This window comes from Lethenteron reissneri, chromosome 50, assembly GCF_015708825.2.
Source record: "Lethenteron reissneri isolate LAM-NWPU_2019-01 chromosome 50, ASM1570882v1, whole genome shotgun sequence".
Lineage (NCBI taxonomy): Eukaryota > Metazoa > Chordata > Hyperoartia > Petromyzontiformes > Petromyzontidae > Lethenteron > Lethenteron reissneri.
This window is the reverse complement of record NC_083828.1, coordinates 9,876,489-9,887,769: the sequence shown is the minus strand read 5'-3', so window position 1 is coordinate 9,887,769 and position 11,281 is coordinate 9,876,489. Positions and strand designations below refer to the sequence as shown.

At 52.3% G+C, this 11,281-nt stretch overlaps 1 protein-coding gene across 1 annotated transcript in view; it reads left to right on the top strand.

Moving 5' to 3' along the window:
- The window catches only part of LOC133355030 (tropomyosin alpha-1 chain-like), a 20,036-nt gene extending 19,999 nt beyond the window's left edge, over positions 1–37 (top strand). The window contains exon 4 of the mRNA XM_061572286.1: positions 31–37. Coding sequence (XP_061428270.1) covers positions 31–37 — 7 coding nt within the window. The remainder of the gene's footprint in view (positions 1–30) is intronic.
- The last annotated feature ends 11,244 nt before the right edge of the window (positions 38–11,281 follow it).

The window sequence follows — 11,281 nt, the reverse complement described above, 5'->3', positions numbered from 1 at the left end:
CTGCAACTCTTGTACCTGCTCGTCCTGTAGCCTGTAACGCGGTGCTGCACACAGGCCACGTGTACACATCCCCACGGAAATAATCGAGAGGAATTAAAGAGAGAGAGAGAAAAGAATAAATGTTGTTTCAAATCTTCTACAAGTCTCAATCAACGTAGTTTCCAGTAGGGAGAGATATTGCCAACTGGTTTGACCCAATTACGCAACACGTGAGCACATCTTGAAATTCGGCAAATTTCGACCGTGATACAGCACCCACAACACGTGGGCCTCACTCTATTTCAAATGACGTCACGGGACCCTTACCCCCCTCCCTCCCCGCAGTATTAACCAGGGCAGCCGTACGGGCTTGAACCGGCGAAACCTCCGCCACGAGCGGGCGGGCGCTACCCTTTCGCCCCCCCGGTGACAAATAAGGCTGTAGCCGAGCCGGGAATGCGAAGACTCCCCCCCCCACCACACCCAGCCCCCCACCCAGCCCCCCACCCAGCCCCCCACCCAGCCCCCCCAACCCCCTGAGTCTCGGGAGATGTTTCTTTTTCAAATCCTTTATATTAAGTTCACTTGCCTGCTTGCTTGCGCGCTTACGACCGTGCAAATCTTTCGGTCGTTTTTTAACCCACTTCCCGTGATCCAATCGAGCTGACATTTTGCACACAGACTCGTTGTGCGTGACAATTTATTTCGTGAAAAAAAATTCCATATTTTCCACTTTTTAGGGGAAAAAAACGAGTTCATATTTAATTTAAAATACCAATGTGATAAAAATGAAACCCCTACTCAAGAAAAACAGAAATGGATAATAAATAAAACCGATGCCACGCATATAAAGGATTTATAGTGAAAAACTTTGTTTTACGGGTTAATTTTTTTACTCACGTCAGCCGCTTTCTTCGGCGACCTCAAGCTTCTCCTGGGCGTCCTTGAGGGCCTCCGAGTACTTGTCCAGCTCGTCCTCTGTCCCCTTGAGCTTCTTCTGCAGAGCCACCAGCTCATCCTCGAGCTGCGTGTCGGCGGGCGAGGGAAGGAGGAGGGATGGAGACAATGTCAGGAATAAAACCACCACGAGATAAGTTGTTTTGCAGCGCACACCGGCGTGATGTGGAACAAAGCCACGAATTTTGCGCTTCCGAAATCAAATCAAACCGACAATTGTCGATGTTTGGGTTGCATCTATCCGTGCGGGGCTTGGAGTGTGATATCTGATCGTGGGGTATTCTACGGGTTCTCTGGATTTCTTCCGCGCGAAGCCAATTGATCTTGAGCAGAATTGACCGAACATCCCAATGCAAATAATGTCATCGATGATTTCCCCCCCTCGTTAACTTATATCGCGTTAAATGACAAACCGATGGGTCACTTTAAATTTATTCGATTGTTTTTTTTTCTTTACAGCCGACCACTCAACTATGAAGAAAAAAACCTTCACAAAATATTTGTGTCGCCGTTGATAAATGTTTGCGTTGTCTCCTGAAAGTGTCGCTGGAAAAGGGACTCTAAACGAATCTTTAGAAATCCCACGGCTGCGATAGATTTGTTTGGAAACCCCAGTCTTGGTGTCTCCCCACGTTCTATATTTACTGCGTTGAGCAATTCTAAACGAACGCAATTTTATTTCGGGGGGAATTAAAATATCACGACAAAATCTTCCATCTGGACGACCAGATGTGCCTACGCTAAGGGGCCTCTGTGCGATCTAATTCACTCTTACACCACGGATGGGTTATTTATAAACGTGCAAACAAGTAATTGCGTGCGATAAAATAAGGATCGTTTCGCAAATATGACACGCAGCGTCGTACGCGTTACACCGCCCACTGTTTCACTTCTTCAGCAAGAAGAAGTCGACGAAGAGAAAACATAAATGTCCCCACGTTTTGAATCGCTTGCGATTCTTTCGCCTTGAAAATTTGCGTCCGCGACCCTCCGGCGGTGTTTTCAGGTTGCACCGCGCGGCGTTCGGGGCACGGTGTCCGACGTTTCGTTCCACGCGCGCTGGGAGCTTCTTCAGGACCTCCCCCCCCACCTCAAGTCCGCCAAGCTCCCCAGCACGCGGAGGGAAACATTTCGTGCCCGAACGACGTTTGAGCGACAAAACCCGAAATCACAACCGATAGCTGTGTAATAAGATATCTTAAAACACACACACACTCACACACATGCACACGCACACACATGCACACGCACACACATGCACACACGCACACTCACACACACGCACACACACGCACGCGCACACACACGCACACATGCACACACACGCACACACGCACGCACACACACACGCACACAGACGCACACACACACGCACGCGCACACACACGCACACATGCACACACACGCACGCGCACACACGTACACACACACGCACACACAATGCACAATAAGCGAGCACAACTCTGCCGGCAAATACATAACTAAGAGTCGACGATCATGGCCCAAAAGAGCAGCGTCTTTGGTCTCACGCAACACGTGGGCGATGGCTCTGCTCGGAGCGCATGAAACCATGAAGACAACTCACGAGCTGGAAGAATGGTGGGGGGGTCTGGCACAAATGATCGCTCGACCCGACGGGAAGAGGTGAGACTCTACCTGCTTGGTCTTCTCCGCCGCGCCTTCTTGTCCGACTCGGCCTGCTCGGCTCTGTCGATGGCGTTCTCCTTGTCCAGCTTCAGCATCTGCATCTTCTTCTTGATGGCGTCCATGGCTGCGGCTGGTGATGGTGGGCAATGTGCTCACGCGACGAAAGTGAGGAGGATGAGGGACGATTGACGGCTTCGGACCGTGACTTGGCCGGCTGCGGCTCAGCGAGGCGAGTGAACGGAGCAAGCCAGGTGCCGTGCAGATAAGCGCAGGGCAGGGAGGGTGGGGAGGCGGGGACCTCTGATCTGACCCCCCCCCCCCACCACCATCACCACCTTCCTAAATCTAAAGGACATTTTTGGAAGTGGCCGCGTCAGTGGCCCTACCGGCCTATGGGAATGCGGCAAAGGGCCCGAGCGCCGTCCGGGGTCGCGTTGCGCGCTATTTCGTCGGCGAGTGGACGCTGCGGTGCCCGTAAACGGAACGGAGGGGGGGTGGGGGCGCCTGATTGACGGGCACAAGAGGCCAACCACCACCACCAGCACCACCACCACCAGCACCACCACCACCCAACAAAATCAACCGGCCGACCGTTCCGACCCCACCCACCGCTATCCCCCCCCCCCCCCGCCCCCCCCCCCGGGGGGGCACCGTGACCCTCGGCGTGCACAGGGAGTCCCGTCTGTGTTACTGCGGCCGTGTAATCGTGGCCTGTAACGCTACGCCAATCTTGCGGGTCCGGCACACACAGAGATAGAGAGAGAAACGTCAAGCCTTCCACTTGTGACATCTAATTTATTTTGGAGATTAACCCCCACCCCCAACCCCCAACCCCCCCCACCCCAACCCCCACCCCCACCGCAAGACCACCACCACCCCCCACCCAGCTAGAGTTCGTGACATTCCAAAAAGACAAAGATCCCCCGTGTAGCCTTAACAGACTGTTGGGGCAAGTGCTGTTAGCGAGCACCTATGAAGGCCGGCACGGCACACGAGGGGGGTGTGGTGGCCAGCAACCACGCCCGGCCGTCTTTGTCTCCCCAGTGGCGATGTTTACACACAGCTCCAGGTACTCGTTTGAGGCCGAGTCGACCTAGGGGAGACCCAGGACCGGTTCGGATAATCGTCACTGGCGTTGACCGTGAGCGGGAATCGAACTCGGGTCGCGGGGTTCTAAGCGCAGCGCGCTAACCGCTACACAACCGCCCACACACACACACAGACACATAAACACTCATCCGAAAAACAAAATGTTACCACCCAGGCCCAGTAGAACGAAACACACGGCGCGGAACAAATAAGGCGGGCGGCGATAATATGTTGGGTCTTGGGTGGCTGGGGGCGGTGGATTTGTCTGAGCTTAGTTTGGCTGTCGGAGGCGAAAGCAACCACTTTGCGCATTAGATGCGAACCCTGGAACGCCGTCGTTCGTGCCGGCACACAGCCATAGTGTAAGATATACACAAGATATTATTGGACATTAACCGCAAATTCCCCAATGTCCTCTCGTAATGAAAGAAAATCCTCGCAATGTCTAAAACCTATGCTACTTTTAATTGGATCGATAGGCTGAGTATACGGCCACCTAAATATATGCTCAACGTGAAGACGTACACACAGAGAGATTATAAAAACGTACAAATAAACATACACGGTGCTTGATTTTCACGGTAGCTAGGAGATGTTAACTACCTCGCCTGGTCTACAGGAGGTCGTGGGTTCGATCACGACCCTGACACTTGTATATTTGGAGTTTGCGGTGTCTCTCTCTATCTCATCATCATCACAGTTGTAAAGATGTCAACTACCTCGCCTGGTATACAGGAGGTCGTGGGTTCGATCCCGACCCTGACGCTTGTTTTATATTTGTAGTTTGCGTCTCTCTCTCTCTCTCATCATCATCACAGTGGCTAGGAGATGTTAACTACCTCGCCTGGTATACAGGAGGTCGTGGGTTCGATCACGACCCTGACGCCTGTTGTATATTTGCAGTTATGTTCTTCCCCGTGGTCGCGTAGATTTTTCTCCGGGTCCTCCGGTTTTCCCTCCACGTTTCGAAACAACATCACCACGCGTTTAGAGTGTACGGGCTGCTATACATTTCCACTTGATAAGCCTCTTCGTCGAACTATCAATTTTGTGGCCAGGTGGCTTCTGAAAGAATGAGCCAGCGTAGTAGCCTGGCGAGGGCCTTACTTGGCAAAAATAAAAAATAGTTCAGCCAACACAGTGGCACGGTGGCGAGTAGGCATGGCCATAAACGAGATGCACGGGGTACGACTGTGGTGCTCAGGGAGTATAAATATTTTTAAGGGTTATGGAGCACAGTTAAAATTAGGCCAATATTATATACGCACTTTATATATATATATCCACACATTGAGAAGTGTTTAGGTAACGTTTATCTCCGTGTTGGTCCATTAGCAGTCGTGGGACCCACAAGACTGTGAATTGAATTTCGCTCCCTCCTGGGAGGGTCCCTGCCCCTCTGCTTTAACGCGCTGATATAAGCAGGAGGGAATGTGGATCAGCAGCCGCGTTCACCACCAGGACTTCGTTTCAGCCGGGTCTCTCCGGGTCGGCCGGCACCCCACATCGAGTATGCCCGTAGCTTCTTCGGCTGCGGGCCACTGCTGTGGTCCCGGTTGCGGGCAGTGCGCGTTGCCGGCACAATGCGAAATCAAAACCCGGAGAAGCTGCTGAGCTGAATGGAGTTCAAAGGAACTCGCAAATAAACACTTCGTGAAAGGACCCAACGCAGGCGATCTCCTGGGGTTGGATCTTCCACGAAGCTGCTCACGGTCCACCATAAACCGCATCCGCTGCACAAACCGTGGCAATAGATGCGGACACCCTGATGTACAAATAGAAAATTAAAAGCTCTCCAGTCAAATTTCGATTTAAAGCTTTCGTGACTGCATGGATTCATCTTCTTGCTTATTTCGGTAAAGTAAACGTAGAATGGAAATAATAAAATAATAAAAGTAAAACATAATAAAATAATTCTCACGACGTTTCGGCCACAACAGGTCTGTCGTGAAGGACATGTTCTCCACCTGAGGACGGCTGCTTGCGTTGTGGCCGAAACGTCGTGAGAATTATTTTATTATGTTTTATTTGTATTATTTTATTATTTCCATTCTACGTGACTTTACCGAAAGAACCAAGATGAACTCCCCAGTCCGTAGTGGTGCGACTGTGGCCATCCAGAACAGACCGGGCAACGTGGAACGACGGAGTAACCCCGATCCACAAACACGAAGGCGATGCACGCCGCTGCTCCTGACGCTGCTGTTACCCGGCTTGACCACCCTGAATGTGAAATTGTGGTTGTCGCTCTGCGTCGACGACATCAGCAGCCGTACGAGAGAAGAACACGATGCCAGCTCACGGTTTTACCAGCTACTCGGGCAATGAATGCTGGCTCCCGGCACACCGCATCAAGTATACTCCTCTCTCTCTCTGTGTCTCTGTGCATCTCTGACTGCTGTGGCTACGAGTCACGGTGCCCGGCGCGTGGCTCTTAACAGGTACTCGGGAAAATTAATGGAGGCTCCCGGCACACCACGTCCAGGATACATCTAACCTCGGCTGTGGCTCACGAGTCACAGCGCGACCTCGTGGATTTGTCAGCTACCCCCCCCCCCCCAAAATGTTTTAAAAAAAATATTTGGTGGGAAAAAATGTCAAGCCGTGCTCAGCACCCCCACTATACCCGTGTGTGCATGCACGCGCGCGTGCGGAGCGGTGGTGCCGCGGTCAGCGCGGCTGCGCTACGAACCCGGCAGAGAGCCGAGTTCGATTCTTCGCTCACGGCCGCAAACATCGGCGACGGATTATCCGAGCCGGTCATGAGCCTTCGCCTAGGTCGGCTCAGCCTCAAATGAGTACCTGGTGCGGTGTGTAAACATCACGCCACTGGGGAGACAAAGACGGCCGGGCCGGGCGTGATGCTGGCCACCCTCCCCCTCGTGTGCCGTGCCGGCCTTCATAGGTGCTACTCGCTAACAGCACTTGTCCCAAACAGTCTGTTGAGGCTATAGAGAACTATACTACACACGACTATACACTACACTATACACTACACTATACACTTCTACATTCTAGACTCCACTATAGACTACTACATTATACACTACACGATACACTACTATACATTACTATACACCACTTTCCACTACTATACACACTACACTACTATACACTATACACTACTACACACTATACATTACTACACTACTATACACTACTACACTACTATACACTACACTACTACACTATACACTACTACAATACACTATACACTGCTATACACTACTATACACTACACTATACAATACACGACTATACACTACACTATACACTACTATACACTATACACTACACTATACACTACTACACACAGACTCTATCTCTTCCTGGGGGAATTCCCAGGCGTCCCCAGGCAAGCCGAGCGACGTCGTCCCGACACCACCAGCAGCAGCCGCGTGGTCCTGGGCCGGCCCTGGGGGGTCCTCCGCCAGCGGTGCCACATCGCTGCTGCTGCTGCCCGTAGAGTCCCAGGGGGGGGGGGTCTACCGGGGTGGGGGCATCCTCACCGGGTGCCCGAACCACCTCGACTGGCTCCTCTCGATCCGCAGGAGCAGCGGCTCGACTCTGCGGCTCTCCCGGATTCCCGAACTCCTCATCCGAGCACGGAGAGTTGGCGAGACCCGTCAACCACGCGGATGAAAACCTCACTTCTGCCCCTTGTACCTACGACCTCATCATTTCGGTCATTACCACCCAAAGCCCATAACGATGATGATGACGAGGATGGCGATGAAACTACACTGGGCCCTCACCTCTCGTGAAATAATAGCCGCCGGCCGGTCAAGGTTTGCTGTTGCCTGGCGCGCGTCCCACACCCGATGAAGCCCGCTGCCGCAGCTGTCCGAGTGTGTAGGCAGTGCAACTGCGCGTGGAAGGGCTCAGGTGCCCCAAGTTAAGACGTCTGAGTTGCGGGTGGTGGGGGATTGGAAAGGGTTGGGGGGGGGGGGCATTTTATTCCTTGAACCAGGGCCAAAGCCAAACACGTGACCCCACGGGCCGAAGCAAGTTGTTTGCATCGGTAACGCGCGTATATCCGTATGTGTGCTGAACTTCTTTCGCACCGTACGTGGCCGACCGTGCTCGTCGGAGGGTGCGTGACGAATCGTTTGTTTGGACACGAACGGGTGAGGTCAGGTCCAGGTTCACCCCCACGGCGGCAATCCGAGATTGGACTTGTCTGATTGACCTCTTGATGGCTTCGCCCAGTTCCGGGGGTCAACGTACACGCAAGCCCCACTGCCTTGCAACTCATCTCGTGCCATCATCACTGAGGGTTGGCAGAGGGTTTCAAGTCTCGAGGGGCGGTGACACGGGCCCCCATCAGTGGCACGATTGTTTGGTCGACTTTGGCAAGCCGCCCTGGGTAATCGTGAGGACTCGGACATCCTTGTTTATGTAAGTTGAGAATATTACTTTTATTTTACCGGGTAAGACCCCACTGACCTATGGGGAGCTCTTTTTCAGAAGCGACCTGGCAAACACAAATTATAGCTCAACGAAGTGGCTTATCATCACGTGGCAATTTATAGCAGCCACATATTTTAAACGCGTGATGTTGATTCTAAATGTGGAGGAAATACCCGGAGGAACCGGAGAAAATCCACGCGACCGCGGGGAGAGAGAGAGACACGCAAACTCCAAATATACAGCAGGCGCCAGGGTCGGGAACGAAAACTAAACTATTTTATTTATTTTACCAGGTAATTTACCACTCAAAAGCGACCTGGACATCACAAATTACAGCTCAACGAAGTGGCTCATCATCACGTGGAATTTTATAGCAGCAGCCAAATACTCTAAACGCGTGATGTTGATTCTAAATGTGAAGGGAAAAACTGGAGGACCCGGAGAAACATCCATGCGACCCACGGGGAGAAGACACACAAACTCCAAATATACAACAGGCGTCAGGGCCGGGATCGAACCTACGACCTCCTGTACACCAGCCGAGGTAGTTAACATATCATAGCCACCGTGATGATGATGAGAGAGAGAGACGCAAACTCTAAATATACAGCAGGCGCCAGGGTCGGGATTGAACCCACGTCCTCCTGCATACCAGCCGAGGTAGTTAACATCTCATAGCCACCGTGATGATGATGAGAGAGAGAGACGCAAACTACAATTATACAGCAGGTGCCAGGGTCGGGATTGAACCCACGACCTCCTGTACACCAGCCGAGGTAGTTAACATCTCGTCCACCATAGTTAATACTGCTGGTGGATGAACCGTAAAACAAACCTCACGGGCTGATTCACAGTGGATGTTCGAGATTGTCTCGGCATTCGCACGCCAGGCCACTGTGAGCTGGCATCACTGCACAAATATGGCGAAATTATATTAATAAAATGACCCGCAAATGACTCTTTGGGGATGACGTTTCGCAGACCATCGCACTCTACTGGGTGACCGCTGCCCGCTTGCAGGCCACGCGCTCCTGAGTCGCCTCGTGTCGCACAGAGACAGCTGCCCACTGGGGGGGGGGGTGCCCCCTTTCAGACGTGCCGAGACGAGATGGGGACGTTGGCCGCTGATCGCGTGGCAAGCACTTGCTCTGCGTACACACCGCCGGTCTGAAGGAGGGTGCCTCTATCAAAAACGTGTCATCGTCATCACCTGATCGACAGAGTGCCATCCTCGAGCGAATTCCTCCGTGACGAGGATGGCAAATTCCCTCCACCGTTATCATTGCATCTCCCCCAGGCTCTGCGGTCCTTCTACAGATATGAATGTCTCTCTCTAGCGCATGGGAACTACGTTGCACATCGCACGCGTCCGAGTTTGAGTCCGTGAGCCACCATGCGATAGCCCCCCGGGAGTTGGCCGCGAGCCACGCCGCTCAGCCCGCCGGAGAGCGGGCGGAGCGGAGCCAAGCTCCGATTTAAAGCCTTTCGTGACTGCAGGGATTCATCATCTTGGTGCTTTCGGTAAAGTCACGTAGAAGGGAAATAATAAAATATAAAAATAAACATAATAAAATAAGTCTCACGACCGTTTCGGCCACAACGCAAGCAGCCGTCCTCGCCTGAGGTGAGAATTATTTTATTATGTTTTACTTTTATTATTTATTATTTTCCTTCTACGTGACTTTACCGAAAGAAGCAAGAAGAGGGTGCAAAGTTGTTCGCGACGCGGTGGGTGGTCCATCGTCCGGTCCGGGTGGCCGTAGTCACCCTGCGTGGGTCGCCTTTAGTTCCCCACTCGTGGAGGAGGTTGTAGGGGGCGATCAGTTGCTGATCTGAAGCGCCATACGTAGTTGATGGGTGGGAGAAGGTACAGTGAGGGAACAAAGTGTTTTGATCCCTGCTGATTTTGTACGTTTGCCCACTGACAAAAAAATGATCGGTCTATAATTTTAATGGTACGTTTATTTGAACAGGAGAGACAGAATAACAACAACTAAATCCAGAAAAACGCATGTCAAAAATGTTATAAATTTATTTGCATGTTAAGTGGACTCATCGCACGACTAATACCATCGCTTCGGCCTTTTATTGGCAAATTGTCGAGGCTATTTATCCGCCAATTAATGACGAGTGCTCACATGGGGGAAACCGCAGCGTCCTGAGAAATCCTACGCGTGTGAGGGGGCAACGCTGTATCCCAGTCGATTGCGATTCTATTGCGACTGCGCTAACGCGGAATCCGTGGTGGTGAGATCACAGAGCAGTGCAACCCACCCCCTCTCGGCGTGAGATAATGGTCCGCAGAAGCAGATACAGCAGAGCTACATCCGAGATGCCCTCACGTGACTGGGTCACTCACACCCGTGGACGGCATCACTTCTCACGAAGCGGCACATTTAAGTGATTCAAGTAAAACAAATTCGGCGTATCGAATTGATTTAGATATAAATAAACAAAAAATGTGGGGGTCTGGTTTGCCCCCCACCCCCGCCGACCTCTCCACCCCACGAGAAGCTAATTTTGGCCAATTTAAGCCACCCCTTGGAGAGAGAGAGAGAAAACCCCATCAGGAAGTGAAAGGCGCATTCACATTCCTCCCGCGGCAGTAAGTAACAACCTGCCCCTTCCACGGCCTCTAAGTTGCTAACGTGGGCGCGTCCCGACGGTTCACCCAGGGTTGAACGAACCTTGAAGAGGAGTCGGTGGACCCGAGTGGTGATTTTTTTTATAAATCATTTTTTTAACAAATGCATTTCGGCATTCGTAAGCGGAATCGAACCGAGCGGATTGAGCACGTTTCGCGTTCGCGCCACACCAGCTGGCGACAAGGCCATCGTGAAGGCGCGGCGTTTCACTGATGTGTGGTGCGCGGTGCGGTCTGCGGTAGCTTCGCAGTAATGAGCGAAAACAATTCGGTAATTTGTACGTGCAATTAAAAAAAAAATGTGTTGGGTGTGCGTGCCACATCGTCACCGCGATGCCAGCGTGCACGGCCCACTCTTTCATTTGTTCAACAGCGACTGTTGTAATGCGGACGGCACTCGCTGGGTTCATACGACCACAGGTGGCAGCATTAGTCAGGGCGGGCCGCCGGGATCGAACCGCGCCGCGTCTTCTCCAAAGCAAGCCGGAGGGAACGGCCCCAAACGTCACGGCGTGAAGATCCTCTGCCCCTCCACACGGTCAACAATCAGAAGAG